Source organism: Melospiza melodia, chromosome 11 (assembly GCF_035770615.1).
Source record: "Melospiza melodia melodia isolate bMelMel2 chromosome 11, bMelMel2.pri, whole genome shotgun sequence".
Taxonomy (NCBI): Eukaryota; Metazoa; Chordata; class Aves; order Passeriformes; family Passerellidae; genus Melospiza; species Melospiza melodia.
In genome coordinates this window covers 30,837,419-30,860,044 of record NC_086204.1, presented here as the reverse complement: position 1 = coordinate 30,860,044, position 22,626 = coordinate 30,837,419, and the positions used below count along the sequence as shown (strand labels likewise).

Sequence of the window (22,626 nt, the reverse complement as noted above, 5' to 3'; positions counted from 1 at the left end):
TAGAATGCGTTAATAATTAAGATATTCGTTAATAATATTCTATTTGATGTTATAGTATTATTAATATTATAATATTAATCTTTATTATATATTTATTATAAGAAATTATATACTAAAACTATACTAAAGAAAGATAAAAGATACATACAGAAGGCTAGCAAAGAATGAAGAATAAAATCCCGTGACTCACCAGGGTCCCGACACAGCTGGGACTGGGATTGGTCATTAGGTTAAAACAACTCACGTGCTGGGAAAGCCATTGTCCAAGTCACATTCCAGAGCAGCAAGACAGGGAGAAGCTGAAGCTTCCCAGCTTCCCAGGAGAAGAAATCCTGGTGAAGGGATTTTTCATAAAATGTCACGGTGACACTGGGGGGGCACGGGGCAGCTCCTGGGCGCCAAAAATCCCAGAGGGCTCCTCCAAAGTGCCCACGGGAGAGGGAACCCTGGGCAGGAGTGGGGGAGCTGGGCCGGGGAGTCCAGAGGAGCTGGGACTGGGAGAGCTTTGGTTGGACTGGGAGAGCTCTGGTGTGTCTAGGGGAGCTCTGGTTGGACTGGGAGAGCTCTGATGTGTCTAGGGGAGCTCTGGCTGGACTGGGAGAGCTCTGGTGTGTCCAGGGGAGCTCTGGTGTGTCTAGGGGAGCTCTGGTTGGACTGGGAGAGCTCTGGTGTGTCTAGGGGAGCTCTGGTTGGGCTGGGAGAGCTCTGGTGTGTCTAGAGGAGCTCTGGTTGGACTGGGAGAGCTCTGGCTGGACTGGGAGAGCTCTGGTGTGTCTAGGGGAGCTCTGGTTGGACTGGGAGAGCTCTGGTGTGTCTAGGGGAGCTCTGGTTGGGCTGGGAGAGCTCTGGTGTGTCTAGGGGAGCTCTGGTTGGGCTGGGGACAGGCTGGGTCCATCCCTTGCCCAGCACCAGCCACCGGTACCCATTTTCTCCCAGTATGACCCAGTGCCACCGTTTGGAACTGAGGTCCCTGGGCAGTCCTGGGTCAGACTGAGTTCATTTTCAGCCTCTGCCCTTTGCCCAGTGACCCCATTCAGGGCCAGCAGGGCAGGGCTCTGGGGGCACCCTGCTCTGCCCAGCACAGCCCAGCTGCTGCCCCAGTGCCCCAGCCTGGCACAGGCACTTGTCCCAGGGGTGCTGCACATCTGGCTCCTCCTGGGAAAATAAAATTGCACCAGGCAAAGCCTCACCGATGGGTTTATCCCAACGTTTTAGTGAAAAACCTGGCCAGGGTGAACTTCTCTTTCATTAATCTGAGGGGGTTTTTTCCTCCCTGAAAAGAGAACATTAAAATCCATGCAAAAATCCGTGAACCACAGGGAATGTTATGGTATCGATGCAGTGTGGGAAAATACTGCCAGTTCTTCCAGCTTATATATTTTATAGTTTTGTAATATTTCTATGTTTTAGCAATATTCCAGTGGCTTTTCCCATCTTGTGGAGTGCAGGGGCTCAGCTCCTCCAGGGAAATGGGATGTGAGGGCAGGAGGTGCCTGCCTGGGGCAGGGTGCAGTGCTGACACCCCTGTTTTTCCTGCCTAGTTTTGTGTGAGGATAGAGAAGAATCCTGGCCTTGGCTTTAGTATCAGTGGTGGAATAAGTGGACAAGGAAATCCATTCAAACCTTCTGATAAGGTAAGTGTGAAATTCCTCTCTCCCTGCTCCTGGTCTGAGGTCACAGAGTGGAGGCAAAGAACAGGAGGGGATGTTTGTGCCTCTCTGTTGGTGTAATTGAAAGATTTTTTTTCCCCATTCTTAGCTTTGTTCTTGGGTGGATTTTTTTGTTGTTTGCTTATTTTGGCAGAGTGTTGTTTGCTTGTTTTCCCAGTTAAAGAAGATGAGGGAATCAAGCATCAATCCCATGAGTGTCTGGCCCATATTCCCTGGATAAAACAATTTTTTGGGCTGTTTTCTGGAGAATTGTCTCTCTCACTTTTTAAGAGTTGCCTTAGACCCCAATTAAATTTTTAGTAAATTAATTAGAGTATATATTATATTATATTATATTATATTATATTATATTATATTATATTATATTATATTATATTATATTATATTATATTATATTATATTATATTATATTATATTATATTATATTATATTATATTATATTATATTATATTATATTATATTATATTATATTATATTTACTATACTAAAGTACAGTATCATCCCCTGAGGCTGAAATTCCAGGGTTTGTAGCTGCTGTGTCCAATAAAAGCAGCCTGGAAGTCCCTGGATCCTTACAGACCCCATGGCAGCAGATGTCTCCTGTTCTGGGAGTTAAAACTGACACCTGGTGGTGGCCAGGGACACTCAGGGCTCATTCTGGGAATTGCACGTTTCAGATAAATCGATTTGCAATAGAAAGAGGCCGCGAAAACTCCAAGGTGTGCTGAGTCCCAGCTGCCGGGGCTGTAGGAGTGGGAAGTGGACTCTTACCCCTGTGGGTTTGTGTTTGGTGCCGTGGAACTGACTGGAGTTTGTTGGAAAGGAGGCCTTGAACGCATGCCTGGAGCTGATGTTCTTGGATAATACTGGATTCACGTTGCAGGGACAGTGGGAACTTCCATAAATATTTCAGATAATGAAATTGAAGCTGTGCAAAGATTGCTGTGTTGATTATGATACACATTGTTCCAATAATTAACACTTGCTCCATTTTAATTTCCCTCCTGACAAGCTGCCACTCCTGCCCTGTTCACACTGGACTTTCTTTGTGATGTGGATTTTAGTGTAAGATTGTGGTGGTGTTCACAGGGGTCCCAGGATGAGGGAAGAGATGAGAATGTGGCTCCGTGTTTCAGAAGACTGATTTATTATTTTATGATATATATTATATTAAAAGAAAATTATATACTAAAAGAATAGAAGAAAGGATTTCATCAGAAGGCTTGAAAAGAATAGAAAGGAATGATAATAAAATCTTGTGACTGCTGAGTCCCAGCACAGCTGGACCTGTGATTGGTCATCAAGTAGAAACAACTCACAAGGACCAATCACAGATGCACCTGTTGCATTCCACAGCAGCAGATAATCATTGTTTTTCTTTTCCTCTGAGGCTTCTCAGGAGAAAAAATCCTAGCAAAGGATTTTTCAGAAAATATGTCTGTGACATAAGATGACCCACAATTATTGATAAGTGCTGAAGGTCCCAGGGAGCTGCTCCACCCCCAGACTGGAGTTTGATAGCAAACAAATAAACCAGTTTGGTGTCAGCCCCTCTCCAGGGCGTGCAGAGCCCCCAGGCCCCAGCCAGGGAGGGAGCCCCGTGTTTTTTGGGATGTAGTTCTTGGAGAAAGCATCCTAACCTGTGTTACTTCTGACTTATAGGGTATCTTTGTTACTAGGGTTCAGCCTGACGGCCCCGCCTCCAGCCTGCTCCAGCCCGGAGACAAAATCCTGCAGGTAGGGATGTGGGGGTGCTGGGCTCAGAGCCCAGCCTGGGAGCACACGGGGTGTGTTTGCAGCAGGGCTGAGCTGCTGTGGCGTTCTGGGGACTTCAGTGGTGATTTACAGCTGGTGCCCAAAGCACTCTTTGCCCTGGTGGCCGCCACCTCCCTGGGCAGCCGTTCCAGAACTTTATCACCTTTCTGGAAAAAGCTTTTTCCTGATACCCAACCTGTATTTCCCTTGGTGCAGCTGGAGCCTGTGTCAGGACCCTGATCAGCCCCAGCCGTTCCCCTTTGTCCCCCTCAGCACCTCATTCCAGATTCTCCAGGCAGATCCTCCCTCTGGAGCCTGTCCCTGTCTGTGCCACCAGCTGGGGCTCGGATCCATCTCCCCCCGGCCTTGGCCCACTGTCCCCACACTCTGCCCCAGGATCTCCCTCTGGATCCCTCCCATCCCACAGGGCAGAACTCTGGGATTCCATTAATGCCTCATCTTGGTGCAGCTGTCGGTGCATTTGGAATCCTCCCGGCCTGGAATTTGGATTCCTCTTTCCCAGAGGAAAGGTGTTTTATTGTGTTGAGGCTTTCAGCATGGTCAGAGCCCAGAGCCGTCCCAGAGTCACAGCCTGATTCAGTGGGGGTGAAATCACTCCGTGGAGCCCCCAGCCCAGCCCCAAAGCCGTCCCACACAGGACAAGGGCAGCGTGTGCTCTGTGCTCACGAGAAACCCTCACGTGTTCATTGTTTATTTCAGCCTTGCTTTTAATTGCCAAATAGCCCTTTTTTCCCCCGAAACAAGGCACTGAAGCCTCTCCCGTTGTGTTTTCCCTGCTGCAGGCCAACGGACACAGCTTTGTACACCTGGAACACGAGAAGGCTGTGCTCCTACTGAAGAGTTTCCAGAACACAGTAGACTTAGTTATCCAACGTGAGCTTACTGTCTAAATATTTTTTTATAAATAGTAAATATGTCTAGCCAGATCTAATGTTCAAAAGGATTTATACATAGGAAACCAATTTTTTGCCAATTGCTGGACCAATGGCAAACGGTAGTGCCAAATGTATAATACTCTATGTTAGTACCAATCATCGGGAGAAAATATAAGAATTAACTCTATAAATATATTGTTCATGTGGCTCCGTATTAGTTTTACTTGTCAGCCTCTGGCTGTGCATTGGTGCGTTTTTTTAACCAAGTTCCTTCTTAAAAGTCAATTTCATATGATTTCAAAACACAGAAGCACATACAAATCCTTTAGGAATTCTGCTGTCCATCAGAAACACTGCCTCAAAGTTGTATATGCCTTTATAAAGATGAAATATATTAACCTGTACTTCCCATGAAATATTTCTATCATGTCGCATACGAAAGTATAGAGAAGAAAATATTTTCATAAACACCTCAAAGAAAGTATATATTAAATTAAATTTAATAATGTTCATTTATTTTCAATGCAAAGATATTCTATGCCTTATGAAAATACCTGTACATATGCCGTGTGTATAGCTGGCTCCGTAGGGATCAGGAACAATTCACTACACAGGGTGAGAGACTTCTCCAGCTGTAACTCTGGGACCTCGGGACAAGGAGCCCGCGTGGGAATGGGACAGCTCCCTCTGGAGTGGGTGAACAACTCCCTCTGGAATGGGATAGCTCCTTCTGGAATGGGATAGCTTGTTCTGGAATGGGATAAATCCATCTGGAATGGGATAGCTTGTTCTGGAATGGGATAGCTCCTTCTGGAATGGGTGAACTCATTGTGGAATGGGATAGCTCCTTCTGGAATGGGATAGCTCCTTCTGGAATGGGTGAACAACTCCCTCTGGAATGGGATAGCTCCCTCTGGAATAGGTGAATTCATTCTGGAATGGGATAGCTCCTTCTGAAATGGGGTAACTCCCTTTGGAATGGGATATCTCCCTCTGGAATGGGTGAACTCCTTCTGGAATGGGGTAACTCCCTTTGGAATGGGATATCTCCCTCTGGAACGGGGTAACTCCCTTTGGAATGGGGTAAATCCCTTTGGAATGGGATATCTCCCTCTGGAATGGGTGAAATCCTTCTGGAATGGGGTAACTCCCTCTGGAATGGGTGAACTCCCTCTGGAAGGGGGTGGCTCCCTTCAGGACAGGTTAACTCCCTTTGCTTTGGCTCTTCCCTCGATTCCATGTGCACACACTACAGGAGAACACCGAGGACAGGCAGGTTTGGCTCACGGATGGAGGAAGGTTGTGATGGTGGCAGTAAAACTCCTTTTGTTGCTGCTAATTTAACTCGTTAATTTTTCATTTCAGACTCCCCATTGACATTGTTGTGTATTTTCCCCCCTGCTCCAGGCCCTGCTCGGGATATTCCCATGGGTGAGGCTTTCTGGGATCCTGGGCTGGGTCCTGGGAAGGGATGGGCACAGACACATCCCAGGAGCTGCAGGTGACCCCAGACCAGCCCAGCAGGAGCATTCCCAGCAGAGGGCCAGGGACAGCCCCTCGTGTCCAGGTCCTGGGGCTGTTCCCAAAGCCCAGACCGTGCCCAGCTGCTGCTGCTCAGGGGTGCCAGGGTCCAGCCTGGTTATCCCTGACAGCAAAGTGGGAAAACACAGGGAAAGCCCTGCAGGGGATTTCAGGGGATCCCAGTGCCCTGGAGCAATGGCCAGGGGCTGAGGGACAGCTGGCTCTGGGATCACCTGCACCATTCCCACCCAAAATCCCACAGCCCAGGGTGCAGCCACAGCCCACGGGGATGCTCCCCTTCTCCAAGGATTCCCAAACCTTCTCTCTCTGGCTGTGGGACCTGGGCAGCTGCAGGCCCAGGGAAGCCCCCACCCCTGATAATTTGCCATTTTCCCAGTGCCAGCTCACAGTCCCTACCCAGGTGATGGCAAACCAGGGAAGTTCTCAGCCAGTTGTTCCCAACAGTGACCATTTAACATCCTCAAATCCGGTTTCATGTTTTCCAAGGTATTTTTTAGCACATCCACGTCTGCATCTGTGTTTGGTGGCAGTGCCAGCCCTGGGAGGGGACAGGGGGCTCCACACAGGGAACAGGCAGGACAAGGCTGAGGGTGATGGGGCAGCTGAGAGCAGAGCCAAGGAAATCCAGGAAAAATCTGAGCAGGAAATGTCCAGGAGGTTGGTTTGCTGTTGGTAGTGAGCACTTGGAGTGTAAAGATGTTAAACCCCTTGGTTAAAGCCCTTTCCAGGGCCTGAAGGGGCTCCAGGAGAGCTGGGGAGGGACTTGAGACAAGGCATGGAGGGACAGGACACAGGGAATGGCTCCCACTGCCAGAGGGCAGGGATGGATGGGAGATTGGGAATTGGGAATTGTTCCTGGCAGGGTGGGCAGGGGCTGGAATAGAATTCCCAGATTTGCTGTGGCTGCCCCTGGATCCCTGGCAGTGCCCAAGGCCAGGCTGGACACTGGGGCTGGAGCACCTGGGACAGTGGGAGGTGTCCCTGCCATGGCAGGGGTGGCACTGGGTGGCTCTGAGGTCCCTTCCCCTCCAGCCCATCTTGGGATGCTGGGCCCCCTTTGGGATGCTGGGACCCCTCTCTGCTGGAGTTCAGCACCGATTACCTGATGCAATCAGAGGTGCCTCTGCACAGAGCTCTGGGGGGATGCAAGGACAGGGAATGCAAACCCAGGGCAATGAACCCCCACAATGGGATCAGCTGAGGGCAGGGCTCGGGGGAGGCCCCGCTCCCAGGGGATCAGAGTGTTTATTCTGTTTGTTCCCAGGAGCTGCCCTGGATGAGGGATGTCCTGCTGGGCCCCCTGGCCAGGCAGAGCCTGTCCCACAGCAGCAGGGCCGGGGACAGGTGCCCAGATGGCTCAGGGGGTGACAGAGCTGCGGGGTCAGCACCCACCCTGGCAGGGTTTGGCCATAGACAAACACAGCAAGTCCCACCTCAGCCCGAGGAAGAATTTCTTTCCCTGGGGTGGCAGGGCCCTCTGGGGACACCCCAACCCCACCCCGTCCCCGAGTCCCCTGCCCCAGGCTGGGCTGGATGGTGCCCAGAGGTCCCTGCTGTGATTCTGTGAACTGGTGGCACGTCACAGTTAGAACTCCCAAAGGAAACTGGGGATGCTGTGCCAGCGGGAGCTCCCTGCCCGTGCCCGTCCCTCGCCATCCCTCTGCAAGTGCCCGGCTCCAGGCTGTCCCTGGCAGGCAGGGCAGGCCCCCGTGCCCACACAGCTTCCTGGGCAGCAGCTTGGGCAGGACACGGACCCAGGGACCCACGGGGAGCTGGCCTGGCCCTGGAGCCACGGGTGGGCACAGCTGTGGTGCCGCTGGGGCCAGGCCTGCAGGGCACCACCACCCAACCCCAAATGGCACCGTTTGCAAATCGCAGAATTTCAAACCAAAAAAGAAAATGAAACCCCAAAAAAAGCTTTTTGCCAATCCTCTCCCTGGCTGATTCCAGCTGATCTAGTGGAAGTGACTGACTGGCACCAGTCCGGGCACTCCTGGCACTGCCCTGTGTCCCTTGGGTGGCGGTGGCTGTGTCCCCTCCCTCCTCCTCCTCCTCCTCCTCCCCGGGCAGGGCACTCTCATCACTTCGGTTTTCTACCTGTGAGTACTGTATCCAGTTCAGAACCAACAGCTTCCTTTAGTAAAGATTTTACCATTTTATAAAAGACATGTTTAATTATGATGGAGATGGCTGTATTGTAATTAATATTTTGAGATAATTGTGATTTTGAGCTTAAATTATATACAGAAATGGTCATTTTTGTATGTGTTCAAAGATTGCTATATTCCAGATGACTGTACTTTTCAGTTGAATTCCAGTATCCATGTAAATAAAGCTGAATGAGGAAATATTTACTACTTTATTAACATAGATTGTGAATGTACTTCATGTTTTTTGCAGTATAAAGACTTACTGAACTTGAAAGCTGCTTCATTTTATGTGCAAAAAGGTACTTCAAAAATTCTATTTTAAATCTATTGATTGAGTGCAATCAGCTCCTGTCCCCTGGCACACGCAGGTTGTCCCCTCCCCGTGCCCTGGAGGGCCTGGCCCGTGCTGTGGGGCTGCTGCACTTGGCAGCTGCTCTGCAAAGAGGGAGCCCAGGGACTGAACCGATGCTGTGCAGTGCAGCAGAGCCATTTTCGGCTTTGCTGTACCCACCTTTTTCAGTATTTCCAAGAAAAAAAAGTGTTTTGAATAACATTAAAAAGTCTCTTTATTGTATAAATAATAAAAACGTCACCTTATTGTAAGGCTTTCGGGTGGTTTTTGTTTTTTCCTGGCAGAAAGGACCTTTCAGAGGGTGGGGAAGGGTGGAATGAGCCTGGAAAATTGGGCAACTCCCAAACTCCCTGGCTACAGCCAGGGGAGACATCAAATATGGAAAGGGAGTGATGGAAATGGGGAAGAAAACTCAGGTTTGGCAGCTGTGGGGGCAAATGTACGGAAAGATAAATGCATGGAAGAAATGGATGAAAGGACAAAATGTATGGAAGGATAAATGCATGGAAGAAATGGATGAAAGGACAAAATGTATGGAAGGATAAATGCATGGAAGAAATGGATGAAAGGACAAAATGTATGGAAGGATAAATGCATGGAGAATGAATGCATGAAGAAATGGATGAAAGGACAAATGCACGAAGGACAAAATGTATGGAAACAAAAGGGGGCAGGGGTGAGGGCAGCAGCAGCTCCATCACCCAAGGAGCTGCAGAAGTGGCCCTGGAGCTCCAGGTGTCCCCTGCTGTCACCACACTCAGGCCCTGTCATCTGCCCTTCCCATCCCCACTCCCCCAGACCTTTCCCAGCCCATTCCCTTTCCCATCTCCCTGCAGCCAGGACCAGGTTCTGCTCCCCTCCTTGGGGACACAGGGAGGTGCAGCTGGGCCTGAGCCCCCTGAGCCATCCCTGCTCCAGCTGGAAGGCAATTCCCACACCTGGGGAGCTGAGGGTGTTTTTATGTTCATCTGGACACGTTCAAAACCTGGGAATTTTAGTGAGGAACTGCAAAAAGTCCTGCAGTGCTACAGAACATCCAGGGCTGTGTCCATGAGAGACCCTGAGGGGCTGGAGAGTGTCCAGGGCAGGGAATGGAGCCCCAGGAGGGGCTGGAGAATGAAAGGGAAGGGGCTCAGCCTGGAGCAAAGGAGGCTCAGGGGCCCTTGTGGCTCTGCACAGCTCCTGACAGGAGGGCACAGCCGGGGGAGAGTCAGGGAACAAGGGACAGGAGCAGAGGAATGGCCTCAGGCTGGACACCAGCAGGAATTTCCCCATGGAAAGGGGGCTCAGGCCTTGGAGGGTGGTGGAGCCCACCCACAGCACTGCTACCATTAAAGGTACCACCTGCAGGACATTTGGAAGTGTGTCTGAGCAAGAGAAGTTCTCAATGTTCCCATCTACAGAGCTGCTACAGCTTGAAGGACCCAAGGCAGACATCCAAGAGGAACATTTATTGTCTCAGCACAGCACCAGCCCCATTTTCACTCAGGCGAGCCCTGCACACACCTGGGGCATCTCTCACCACCTCACAGCTCAAGCACTCCACCTCACTCACACCAGGGGACAGCAATGAAACAATAGAAAACAGGAATACAAACCCCAGAGTGTTCCCTTCTGCCTTTGCCCCAGTGCTTCAATGGTGACAACTCTCTCCAGAGCCCAGCTCAGCTGCAGGAAGGATTGTGCTTACTGAAGGCAGCTTTCCTTGCTGTCCTTTATTACAAACAGTGTAAACAGAGAGGTGTGGGATCCTGAAATCCCTGCTGGAACATGCAGAGGGCAGGGAATGTTTCACAGCTGGGTCCTTAACACTGGGCAGACTCCCAGCCAGGAGCAGCAGAAGGATGGAAGCAGTGGAGCCCAGGGGTGCTGGTGGGACAGGGGGTACCTGGCTGCTCCTGTTCTGCTGGAATGTGCAGCTCTGCAGGTATTAGAGCAGTGCAGCTGTGCCCTTGGCCAGTTCAGGCTCAGGTGGGAATGGCCAGGGCTCAGTGGGAATGCAGCTCCAAAGTTATTTCAGCACGGCAGCCGTGCCCTTGGCCAGGCCAGGCTCAGGAGGAATACCCAGGGCTCAGGAGCAGTGCCCAGGGCTCAGGGCAGTGCCCAGGGCTCAGGAGCAGTGCCCAGGGCTCAGGGCAGTGCCCAGTGCTCAGGAGCAGTGCCCAGGGCTCAGGAGCAGTGCCCAGGGCTCAGGGCAGTGCCCAGGCTCAGCAGGGGATGCGGCTCCTCAGGTACTCCAGCACAGCAGCCATGCCCTTGGCCAAGCCAGGCTCAGGGCTGAGGCGGGAATGCCCAGGCTGAGGTGGCAGTGCCCAGGCAGGGCTCAGGGCAGTGCCCAGGCTCAGAGCAGTGCCCAGGCAGGGCTCAGAGCAGTGCCCAGGGCTCAGGGCAGTGCCCAGGCTCAGCAGGGGATGCGGCTCCTCAGGTACTCCAGCACAGCAGCCATGCCCTTGGCCAAGGCAGGCTCGGGGCTGAGGTGGGAATGCCCAGGCTGAGGTGGCAGTGCCCAGGCAGGGCTCAGGGCAGTGCCCAGGCTCAGAGCAGTGCCCAGGCAGGGCTCAGGGCAGTGCCCAGGGCTCAGGGCAGTGCCCAGGCTCAGCAGGGGATGCGGCTCCTCAGGTACTCCAGCACAGCAGCCGTGCCCTTGGCCAGCACGGCGGCGCGGGGCGTGCGGAACGGGTTCCCCTCCAGCAGCAGGCTCCTGCAAACAGGGGTGAGTCACTGGGATAAATCTCCTTGTACCCACACACTCAGCCACTGCAGGCACATGTCTGAGGCCTGTGAAATTCCTGGGGAGTCACCCCTCTGTGCTGCTACAGGAGTCTGGGTTTCTGCTGAGCTTTGAGACAGCTGAGTTTTAATTTATGCTGATAAATCAGTGGGGGCGTAGAACACACCCCACTCCTTCAGCCTCTGCCAGGAGGAGAGAGAAGAGAACTTCTGGAATATAGAAACAGAATTCCAGAGTGGCTCAGGCTGGAAGGGAGCAGTGGGCTCAGCTGGTCCAACCTCCCTGCTCAATGGGAGCTGCACCAGCAGTGTGACTGGGAGCACAGGAAATGTCACCCCCAAGGCTTCACCACGAGCTTCACACAACTCCCAGACCCTCAACATCAGTTCTAAATGATACAACAACTCCCACAATTCTCTGCAATATTGAGAAACTAGGGAAGAGATTATTGAAGAAACTGCCCTGTTCTACAGATGGCCAGAGACCCTTTTTGGGCAATCCCAACACCCTTTCAATGGGTGCTTTTTCCTCTGGCAAACACTCCTGAAGAACTGACAGCAAATGTGTTTATAAGCAGCCCCCTGGCCCCACACACCTGAGGCTCTCACAGTTGCCCAGCTCTGGGGGCACCTGGAGAAGGTCATTGTTCTGCAGGTCCAGCGTTCCCAGCTTGTCCAGCCCCTTCAGCTGCACGGGGTCGATGGATCCCACCTGGTTGTTGCTGAGCAGGATGTTCTCCAGGGCTGGCAGGTGATACAGGACACTGGGGAACACCTTAAATCTTCAGGAGGAGAAAGGAGGGATAGTCAGAAACAGGGCATTCGGAAGAGGAGCACTTCATGGGAGCTCCAGCTCATTGAAGTGGCTCCTTGTTCTCACTCCACAGGAAAACTGTGTCAAACTCAGCCCAGATCTTTTCATTATTGTATTAAAAAAAGTCTGAAGAGTTTCTCACCTATTATAAGCAAGATTTATTGTGTGCAGTTTTTTCAGTGCCTCCATTTCCTCAGGCAAGGCTGTCAGAAGATTGTTTCTGTTATCAAAGAAAGACAAACAACAAGCAGTAAACTTAGTCAGGGGTTTGCCTGAGAATTCCCAGATCAGCTACACAGTCTGGGGCCGGTCCACTGCCTCACAGCAGGGACCAGAGCATGCCAGGGATTCCCATTTCTGCCAGGAGGACACTCAAAGCCTGTCCTCTAAAGATTCCCAAGTATTCCCAAGCAGCCACCAACTGCACACAGCTGCCTGGAAATTCAGCTCCTTGTTTCCAGAGGAAAGCTTATCAAAGTGCCCAGACCCTGGAGCCAAAGTGAATCACTCCAAAGGTCACTCCAAAGCTCCCCAAAATCAATGGATTGAGCTAATCCTGAGCTAACGAAGCCAGGAGCATTTCTCAGGAATCAGAGGAGGCAAGGTGACAACGAGGAGCCATCTCCTGCCTCTCTTTCTGGCAGTGCAACAGAATCTGCACCTTCCCTGTCCTAACTCCCAGGAATTTTTGGTGTGGTTTTCTTCTGGGGGGTTGGGGGAGTGTTTTGAAATAGCAACATCTCAGAACCCTTCTCTGAGTGAGGCAGGATCTCTCCTCCAGCACATTTCAGAACTGGTCCATTTCTTTTTGTGTCTTCTTTAAGCAAGGCCCAAATTTAGGCCAACTCCTATTCTGGCTCTGACAGGGAGAGATTTTGGGAATGAAGATGATTTCAGTGCTGCCATCCCACTGGAACAGATGGCTGCTCTAGGGAAAGAAGCTCCCAGGCAAGGAAGTGCAACAACACACATCACCAACCTGAGATCCAAATGTGTCAGCTTCTGGAGCAGGCACAGCCCCGAGGAAATGGAGGAGATTTTGTTGAAGCCCAGGCTGACATCACAAACTGAGTCCTTCAGCTCCACAAGCCTGAAGCACAAAAGGAGATGCTCTCACTATGGAAGCTCGTGGTTTCTTTGTAAGTTATTAAAAAACCCTGTTTATTCTACAAATCAAGGACAAGTTGTGCTTTTTTCTGAAGGGATTTTGGGGAGATAATGCAATGTCACCTGTGGGAGCTCTGCTCCTACAGCCTTACATGTGGGGTAAGGCAAAGCCCAAATAATTTATCTACAATTATCAGATTGCATTTTCTCTCACAAACATTGCTACCAAAGCCTCCTCAATAAATGCAGTCAGGAGCTGTTTCAGAGACCATGGCCCAGGTGACATCACTGCCACCTCATGCCCTTGATATGTTTTAACACAGACTTTACCCACCTTCTTCTGCAGCCAAAAAACCTGACCAAAAATTCCTATTTTTTTCCCCATCTTTTTTTTCTGCTCTCCTGTTGTGCTGTTACAAACTCTGGTAGCACCTGCTGCTGCTTGCAGGAGGTTATTTATTGTACTAACATGCTTTGGTGTAAAGGTTTTCACAGTTCAAAAAGTTCCCTGTTAAACACCCCAAACAGAATCTCTGGCTTAGCCCTGAAACAAAAGGCAATTAAATGAGAAAACTCTCCTGTCTCCTGTCTGGATTTGCATGAAATGGAATTCTGTGGCAGCTGCACACTCCCCCACACCCATCCCAGGGAATTCAGCAGCCTCTCACATGGTGACACACAGCATGGGATGCACAAGCAGCAGCTCCCAAAATTGAGTCTCTAGAAGCCTTTTTGTCCCTCTGGGATTGCACCTGCCCAAGCTGTCTGTGCCAGAGGTTGTGTTCAGCACCCCTGGGAATAAACTGCCCTCAAAAATCAGTGTGGATGGTCTCTGGGGGCTCCCAGAGACACAGCAGCCTTCCTCCTGACACAGAGGGATCACTGGTTCCCAGCAGTGCCAGGGAAAGCCTTTCCTGGGCTGTGGCTGGCCCTGGTGACTGCACACACTGGGATCCGTGTGCACAAACAGCTCAGGGGAGAACAGCACGCTGGAAACCAAGGCAGGAGAGCAAAGCCCAGGTGGGAATGGGCTCCCAGCAGTACCTTGGGGGGATCTCCCTGAGCTGGTTCTTGCTGAAGTTGACGGTGGCCACGGGGTTGGCGCCCACGGCATCGAACACGGCCTCGGGGATCTCGGCAGCCTGCTTGTCACTGGGACAGGAGTGACACCAATTAACCACTGCCTGCTAATCAACACAGCACTTTCACCCTCTTCCAGAGAAGAGCAGAACACGGGGAGCAGCTGCAGGAAACCCCCAGCACTGCCCCATGCCCACAGTGTCACCAAACAGGACTTTTTCCCACTTCCTAACCCTTCCAGGTCCTTTAAAGGAATAACTGAGCAGCAACTCCCCTGCCATAAGATGTTCTGGGGCTTAGTGAAAATCATAAAGAGCTTCAAAGGTACTAAAAGCACCTGCTGGGATTCAGCACTTCAATGAGTTCCTGCAGAATATCTGATAATACAAAAAAAAAATAATTCAACCCCCACCATCTAAATCTGCCCATTCCCAAGCACAGGAATTAAAGGGGGAAATGCCCACATGCAGCAGGGTTTGTGGACAGCTTGGTGTACAACGAAGGTGGGGAAAAAACCCACAAGTATAAAATAGGACAGTGTTCTCACAGCTTCAGGAATGAGCAATATTCCCAAATACCTGTAGTCCAATAATTTCAGTGTGGTTATGGCGTGGATGTTGACCTTGGACTGGCTGGGAAGAGTCATGGCTGTCACAGGAGGCTCTTCATTGGGGCCAGGTCCATCATCTGGGGACACCAGAGGGGGGCAGGCACACAGCTGAGCTGCTCTGAGTGCCCCAGGCAGCTGCCACCACCCCCCTCTAATCCTTCAATCATTGCCTAATAAAGGGTTTTTACCATCTTAGATTTGGGGGTTCTTTCAGGGTGAAGGAGGGCAGTGCTGACCTGGACTTTGCCAAGCAGGAGAGGGAGCACTGGAGATGAGATTCTGTGAGGCTCTGCTCCGTGGGGTAGGGGGCTGGAAACTACAAAAACCAGGGAATTCTGACAGGAAATGATGGCCTAGAGCAGCTTTAATAGGATAAGAAACTGAAATATCACACCAAAGTGTTGAGTAAAAGAAATTACTACTGCAAGATAACTGGGAAGAACCTGGATTTAAACAACCACCTTCCCTAAACTCTAATTTACTTTAATTTCTTAGAATATTCTCTTTAAAACGAAGTGGAAAAAAAGCAACATACCTTGGATTTTGCTTCTCAGATATTTCAGCAGTTCCTGGGTGCCTTTCTTTAAAAAAGAAACAAACCCCAAGTCACCCAGCAGTACTTGTACATCTGGGGGGACAGTGCAGAGGGACAATGCCAGCACACAGGTGGAGCCCACAGCACTCCTGACTAAAAATCCCACTGAAAACCCCACAGCAGCTTGGGAGCTTGCTTAGTTGTCATTTTATTTATTCCAGCTGAAAATTTCTGATCCTGAATCACAGCCTCAGGCTGCACTTCTGTAGCTCCTTATGTGAAGATTTTTGCCACTTCCAAGAGCAAGTAACAAAGTTCCAAGGAGCTTCATTTTCCCTTTAAAAAGCTCCAGCACAATTTGCTGTGGAGAGCACACAGTGCCAGTGAAGCTGACTGCTCACTGTTCTGCTACCTTTTTATGGCCCAAATCATAAACTCCGGGAAAATCGTGGCAGTTTGCATCATTTGCTGTTAAAAATCAGCCCCAAAGATTTCCCTCAGTCCTCTCACAGCAACTCCCAGTGGCCAGACACAGCTGCCACCTGCACAAACCTGAGGGTAGTGAAGTCCAATCTCCTCTGCACTGTTTGTTTTAGGGGGAAGGCAGGTTTGGGGTGTGATTTTAGAGGGTTTTCCAGAACCAGGGACTGACCTAAAGCGCTGGATGTGAATGAACATTTCTCATTCCAGCTGACACAGCCCAGGGGACTGGGTGAACACAGAAGGATAAAGGGAATGTGGATGTTGGAAAGGAGGGAATTGCCACAAGGAGACAGGCAGGGAGAGGGGGACTGTGCTGAGCATGGCAAGGGAAGCCAACACAGAACAAGCTGGGAAGTTGTGAGGGAAAAGTGAAGGTCAAACTGAAATCTCAGTAACAGATGTGTGGGAAGGAAAGCAGAGAGCAGGGTAAAGCTCCAGAGCCAAGTAATGGCAGGGGAGTTAACAAAAACAGAACAGAAATGAACTGGAAATTCATCAAGAACCAGGAATGGGGCTGGAACTGGAATGAGAGGCCTGAGGAAGAGAAGGTGAGCTGGGCAGGGCTGCAGAAGGGAAGAGAAGGATCTGCTGCTCCTCTACACTCACCCCAGTCCTTCATCTCAGTATCCACCTGCTCCAAGCTGTGCCTGGGGAGCCCTAGAGCTCCTCCACCAATTGCTCCTTTAAACCAAGTGGAAAAAATCCAACCAGGCAGAGAAAATTGAGCCACATGAATTTACAGTGTTGGTGATGGATCCAGGCAGCACAAACAGAGCGTGGCCTGAGGGGCTCCTCGTGCCTGGCCTTTGCCCCAGGTGGGAAACACAGCCCAGCTGAAGCAGCAAACCCTCAGTAATCCAGGAACAGCACAACTCCAGCACTCCTGACTCAGACTCCTTTCCAGGAGCACTTTGGACAAGTGCTCATTAACTCAGGGCACACTGCTCCCTCAGCCAGGCACACCAGGGCTTCCCTCCCCTGACAGATGTTACAGATTTCATTGCCACACAGACTTGTCAGCTCTGCTTATTTTGGGAGCATCCCAGTGCTTTGGGAACACTGATTTTACAACCCTGGCAAAGGCACAGAAGTAGGAATGTGCAGCACCACTGAGGAGAGGGGCCTGCCAGGGCAAACACCACAGGGAATTGTGCAGCAGGAGTGGTGCCCAGGCTCCTGCTGCCCTAAGGACTCCTTTCCTTGGGATCAATCCACACCCTCCCCTTGCTGCCTCCCTACAAGAGAACAGAGAACTGAATCCTAGAACCTTCATTAAGACAAGACTCAAAGCCCATCCCACTCCACCCTTGCCATGGCAGGGACACCTCCCACTGTCCCAGGTGCTCCAGCCCCAGTGTCCAGCCTGGCCTTGGGCACTGCAGGGATCCAGGGGCAGCCACAGCAAATCTGGGAATTCTATTCCAGGGCCTGCCCACCCTCCCAAGGAACAACTCCTAATTCCCAATCTCCCATCCATCCCTGCCCTCTGGCAGCCATTCCCTGTGTCCTGTCCCTCCATCCCTGTCCAAAGTCCCTCTCCAGCTCTCCTGCAGCTCCTCCAGGCCACACTGAGCTCACCCCAAAGCCTCTCCTCTCCAGGTGAACACTCCCAGCTGTCCCAGCCTTTCCTCCCAGCAGAGCTGCTCCATCCCTGGCACCATCCTGGTGCCTCCCCTGGATTCCCTCCAGCAGCTCCAGGTCCGTCCTGTGCAGATGCCCACACACACAGCCAAACCCCAGCGCTCACTTGCAGCAGGTCTCTCCGAATGGTTCTCAAAGGATTTCCCTCCAGGGCCAGGAATTTCAGCTGAGGGAGGTTCCCCAGGGTGTAAGGCAACCTGCAGAGGGAAACAACTGATTGATTCCAAAGCAGCCCCCCAGGGACGGGCACTCCAACCCTACCAGGGCAGTTCCAGTGTCTGACACCCCTTTCCATTGGGAAATTCCTGCTGTGCCCATCCTGAGCTGCCCTGGCCCAGCCTGAGGCCGTTCCCTCTGCTCCTGCTCCCTGGAGCACAGCCCGACCCCCCGGCTGTGCCCTCCTGTCAGGAGCTGTGCAGAGCCACAAGGGCCCCTGAGCCTCCTTTGCTCCAGGCTGAGCCCCTGCCCGGCTCCTCAGGGATTCTGCAGCCCCTGCCCGGCTCCCTCAGGGATTCTGCAGCCCCTGCCCAGCTCCTCAGGGATTCTGCAGCCCCTGCCCAGCTCCTCAGGGATTCTGCAGCCCCTGCCCAGCTCCCTCAGGGATTCTGCAGCCCCTGCCCAGCTCCCTCAGCCTCTCCCCAGCTCCCTCAGCTGCTCCTCCAAGTCACAGCTAAGTCACAGGCAGAACATTTCACAAGTCCCAGTTTGATCTCAGCAATCCCACAATACACAGAGGGCTCCTTCACTTCCTGACTGAGTCATTCCCTTCTCGTGGAAGGAAGGAAGGAGCTGCCAGCACCCAGCCCCAGCCCAGGTGCCACTATTACCTACTGATGTCATTGTTGGCCAGGTCGAGCCTCTCCAGCTTCTGCAGCACCGTGATCTCCTCGGGCACTGCCTTGATCTTGTTGTCCCTGAGCTCCAGCACACACAGGGAGCTCAGCTGCTTCAGATTCTCTGCATTCAGGATTTCTATCTGATTCTCCCCAGCATGTAACTCCTACAGGAACAAAGGGCACCACAACTGTTTCAAATTACTTTATAACTTATCTCCTAAGTTGTGACATCAGCAGTATGCTGATGTGGAGAATATGGACATTTTAATTCCCTTTCATCTGCCTACAAAATACCTGGATATAACCTGATTGTGTTAAAAGGAAAAAACAGTGTATATGATCCATAGTTACAAAGAAAAAATGATAATGAACAAAGTGAATTTATCCAGAAAAAGTTCCCAGAGATAAAAAAAAAAAACTGTTGCAGGCAATATTAGATCCAGCTTTCAGTCATTCCTCTCCTGAAGACTTTTTATTTTCCAAATCTGGAAAGTCCTGCAAACTCAAAAGGCTGAACAATGAGGGCAGGAAGAGAAGTTGCACGTTAAACAGAGTTCTAAACACAGAGCTGTCATCCGGTTTTGATCACAGCACCTCACAAAAGCTGGTGTTTAAAGCAACTGTCATTATTTCAAAGTTTACAGCACAGGCATTTCCAGCAGAGCAGCCATTCCAAGCTCACCTTCAGTAGCTTGCAGGAGGGAAGCTCTGGCAAGGAGCGCAGTTTGTTTTTCCTCAGGTAAAGCTGCTCCAGGGATGCCATGCTTGCTAATTTAGGAGGGACCGTTTCCAGGTAATTTTTGGTACAATCCAGTTGCCTCAAGCCTATGGAAGTCAATGTCCAGTGAGAAACAGAGGAGAAGATAAAAATACCTTTCTACAGCAGCATAAATGTCCTGGGGTTTAGTTTAAAATAAACACAACATTTTGCCAAACAGATTCTAGAAGTAATAACTCAGATTTAAAGATCCATTTTAAAACCCTGTACGGTATTGCTGAACATAAGCACAGCACTGGCTGTTTGGCATTTAATAACCCAAAGAAAGTGATTTACTTTTCATGGCACTGAGATCTGCAGGCAGCTCCTTGAGCTGGTTGCAGGCCAGGTTGAGCCTCACCAAGTTCACCAGCAGAGCAAAACTGGTGGGGATGGCTGTGAGCTGGTTGTTGGACACGTCCTGCACATGGAAACAGAGAGAGAGAGATGAGAGGTGTCTGAAACATCCCAGGAGTGCTGCTACTGCAAAGTTAATTAGTGGCAGAACAGTAAAATTAGATTGCTGACAACTGGCACAAGTGTGAGAGAAGGAACAACTCCGCCAGGAGTGACAGATCACCGGGGATTTCAGCTTTCCCAAAATATGTCAAACCAAGAACACACTAAAAACAAACCCCACCATGCAGTAACTGACACTACAACAGCCACTGGAATATTTGCCAAGTGCTGCTGCAGAATGCAGGGACCTTTAACTAGCAGAGAAAGCCTTCCCAAACACAGGACCAGGTCTGAAGCCGTGCTTTACCAGCTCCTCCAGGCTGAGGAGCTGCCCCAGCCCCTCGGGCAGCTGGCTCAGCTCGTTGTGCTGCACCAGGAGGCTCCTCAGGCGCGGCAGCTGCAGCAGCTCCTCGGGAAGGCTCCTCAGTTTGTTGTGGCTGGGGTGGAAACATGGGACACAAGGGGAAAGGAAAAACACTCAGGAGATTTTAGGAATGTAACTGCACACAGAACATTTGTGTGCCACAGCCTGCTGGTCAGGACACTGCCACCTCTAAAGAACAACTGACTATCTTTATTTGTTCAAGAAGATTTCTAATCCTACTCTGAATTTACAACATTCCAGGTTTTTTGTTTATGTACTTAACACACACAGTGATAGCATAACCTCTCCTTGCGCACAAATTTACAAAATTACCCCAGTAAACAGAAGATTCTGAACCTTCCAGCACAAACAAGATCTACACTGTTATTTACAATGTGCATTATTCATGACTGGAAATGTTTTATCCTCAGAACTGCCAGACTGAAGCAAATAAATGCAAATAAATATTTTGTGTATCATTATTCAGAATATCACTGTTTGCACCTTCCAAGCAATTGTGACTTTGAATATCAGTGAAAACAATTTATAGAAACCCAAGGCCACCACCAGTTTAGATCCAAAATGGATAATGCAACAAACATATAATTACACTCTACAGTGAGTAATCTGGAATTAAATTTTTGAAAGAAAGGTTGCTATCCTGCAATCTCACTCATACCCGAAAGTCGTCGCAGCATTTCTCATGTTTGATCTGTAACATGGCCTCACCTGACATCGAGTTTCTGGAGATTTTCAAGTTGCCCTAAAGCAGAAGGAAGTGATGTCAGTTGATTGTCATGCACCTGGAAAAGAGAGGTTTTAGGACACAGTTACTAATTTGTACCTCAGAGGGGGTTTTTTGGGGGAAGAATTTCTCCTCAATATCCCATCTGTCCCAGCCCTCCTGTAGTGGGAAGCCATTCTCCCTTGTTGTGGCACCCCAGGGCCCTGTGAAATGGATACACCAGGGAAATGGAAAACAAATATCCAGGATAACATTTCCCCATGTCCTACAGGGAAGCACCATCAGAGCACCAAGGGATCCCTGTACTCACGTCCAGCATGGTGAGGGCGGGCAGCAGCTGCACATCCTCCGAGAGGCTCTGCAGCTTGTTGGAGGCCAGGATCAGCTTGGTCAGGTCCGTCTGCTCCCACCAGCGATCGGCAGCTCCAAAGGACAGGTTCTGCTGGGCTTCCTCCGGCGTGTCCAGGTTGATCCTCCACACGTGCTCAGGCACTGCAGCACAAACACAGCCGTCAGCTGAACCCCGCAGGTGTCCGTTCCAAGATTTCACAGTCAGACTGCTTTTTGGGTGTAAAATTATTGAGTGGGTTGGCATGGAAGGGACCTTGATGCTCATCTAGTTCCAACCCTTCTGCCTTGGGGGGTGACATATACAGAGATAGATAAATATACATGGACGCATATGGCCATATACATATGTAAGTACATATGTAAAAACATCCATCTATACACAGCTACATATATATATACATGCACACATATATATAATACACACATCCCAATAGCCACTGTCCAGTCCATTGTGTTCCAGAGACATTTTTGCAGAGATATCAACAGAAACCGATAGAAACATGCCAGGAACGGACACCAGCGAGCAGATGGCGCTCCCCGGGAGCCGCTCCCGCCCCGCCCGCAGCCCGGCGGCTCCCGGGGCTCCCCGGCCGCAGCCCCGGCCCCAGCCCCGGCTGGGCTCACGCACCGTGGGTGAGGCCGCGTCCCGCCAGGTTGAGCTGCCCGCTGCGCCGCGCCAGCCGCAGCAGCCCCTGCGGCACCGGCGGCGGCTCGGCCACCCGCCCGAACCCCGGCCCCGCACCGCCGCCGCCCGCCCGCGCCCGCCGAGCCGCCGCCATCGCCGCCACAGCCCGAGCGGGGCCGGGGCCGGGGCCGGGGCTGGAGCCGGGGCCGCGCTGCTGCCGCTCGCTCGCTGCCGGGGCCCGCGCTGGAGCCGCCCTCAGCCGGAGCCGCCCGCCCGCCGCGCAGGCGGGGCCCCGCGGGCGGACCCGGCCCAGCCCCGGCGCCGCCATTTCCCGCCCCGCGGTGCCGAAATGGAGCCCCGGAACGCGGCTGCTCGCGGTGCTGTACGCGGACACACGAGGAGCAGCACACGGAACGGCGCTTTCGCATCAGTTTATTGTGTTTGCTTTCCCCCTTAGCCCTGTGCGTAGCTACTCTGCAGCATTCTGGCGGGCTGTGCGGGGCTGGGCTCCATGATCTCCAGGGTCTGTTCCATGCTCAGCAGATTTTCAGGATGGTTTGGGTTGGGAGGGATCCAACGGCTGAGGTGGAACGAAATGATATTCAAAGTCACAACAGCTTGGAAGGTGCAGTGATGTTCTCATTAATCATACAAAATATTCCATGCCTTCACTGCCCCAGGCTGCTCCCAGCCCCAGTGTCCGGCCTGGTGTTGGACACTTCCAGGGATCCAGGAGCAGTCTCTGTGCCAGAACTTCCCCACCCTCCCAGGGAAGGATTTCTCCCCAATAACCCATCCAAACCAGCCCATGGAACCAGCCCCGTGCCTGCAGATCCCACCAGCAGTTCCCAGTGAGAGAAAAATGCTGATAAAGGAATGTGGCCTCATGTTGGACTGTAGTTCTCTTCGCTCTGTAACAGCACATCTGTGCTTCAAACACTCCCCTCTTTGAAAAATGCTTCTACAAGTAGTTCCATTGGAATGAAAAGTAATTAGTGAAGGTTTAAGTACATTAGTCAAGTTTGTAATTCAGGAAACTCACTTCAGGCACTTGCTCTTGATTAAGGATATTGGCCTCATTTTTTTACCAGTGTTCTTTAATCTCCCCACTTCTTTTTTTCCTC

The 22,626-nt window shown here is 51.2% G+C and overlaps 2 protein-coding genes across 12 annotated transcripts in view; one reads left to right on the top strand and one right to left on the bottom strand.

Moving 5' to 3' along the window:
- The window catches only part of LRRC7 (leucine rich repeat containing 7), a 102,900-nt gene extending 94,284 nt beyond the window's left edge, over window positions 1–8,616 (top strand). For 8 of the 9 annotated variants that reach the window (XM_063166328.1, XM_063166326.1, XM_063166323.1 and 5 more), the window contains 3 exons: window positions 1,542–1,634; window positions 3,333–3,407; window positions 4,229–8,616. In XM_063166328.1, coding sequence (XP_063022398.1) covers window positions 1,542–1,634; window positions 3,333–3,407; window positions 4,229–4,336 — 276 coding nt within the window. In that variant the 3' untranslated portion in view covers window positions 4,337–8,616. The remainder of the gene's footprint in view (window positions 1–1,541; window positions 1,635–3,332; window positions 3,408–4,228) is intronic. The other variant, XM_063166325.1, reaches the window with a different exon arrangement.
- Window positions 8,617–9,797: 1,181 nt separating this feature from the next.
- Window positions 9,798–21,656, bottom strand: LRRC40 (leucine rich repeat containing 40). Of its 3 annotated transcripts, XR_010029066.1 has the most exons (17): window positions 21,506–21,656; window positions 20,837–21,018; window positions 20,511–20,584; window positions 19,725–19,854; window positions 19,256–19,379; window positions 18,884–19,026; window positions 18,193–18,365; window positions 17,472–17,562; window positions 15,242–15,287; window positions 14,675–14,783; window positions 14,061–14,168; window positions 12,889–12,999; window positions 12,052–12,129; window positions 11,692–11,877; window positions 10,940–11,066; window positions 10,540–10,570; window positions 9,798–10,461 (listed from the first exon to the last, which is right to left on the bottom strand). XR_010029066.1 is itself a non-coding variant. In XM_063166337.1 (16 exons), the coding sequence occupies exons 1-15, from the start codon at window positions 21,654–21,656 to the stop codon at window positions 10,961–10,963; spliced, it is 1,812 nt and encodes a 603-aa protein (XP_063022407.1). In that variant the 3' UTR covers window positions 9,798–10,570; window positions 10,940–10,960. The 3 variants fall into 3 exon arrangements, 2 of the variants coding, with proteins under 2 accessions (XP_063022407.1, XP_063022406.1); XM_063166337.1 differs by having other exon boundaries at window positions 9,798–10,570; XM_063166336.1 differs by having other exon boundaries at window positions 9,798–11,066.
- Window positions 21,657–22,626: the final 970 nt, after the last annotated feature.

Excerpts from the sequence above, each read along its gene's own strand:
- LRRC40 (XM_063166336.1), bottom strand. The coding sequence starts at position 21,656 with ATGGCGGCGGCTCGGCGGGCGCGGGCGGGCGGCGGCGGTGCGGGGCCG. Across the intron at positions 20,585-20,836 it reads CCGCCCTCACCATGCTGGAC|GTGCATGACAATCAACTGAC; the intron begins GTGAGTACAGGG and ends TCTCTTTTCCAG. Across the intron at positions 19,027-19,255 it reads AGATCTCAGTGCCATGAAAA|GCTTGAGGCAACTGGATTGT; the intron begins GTAAATCACTTT and ends TGACTTCCATAG.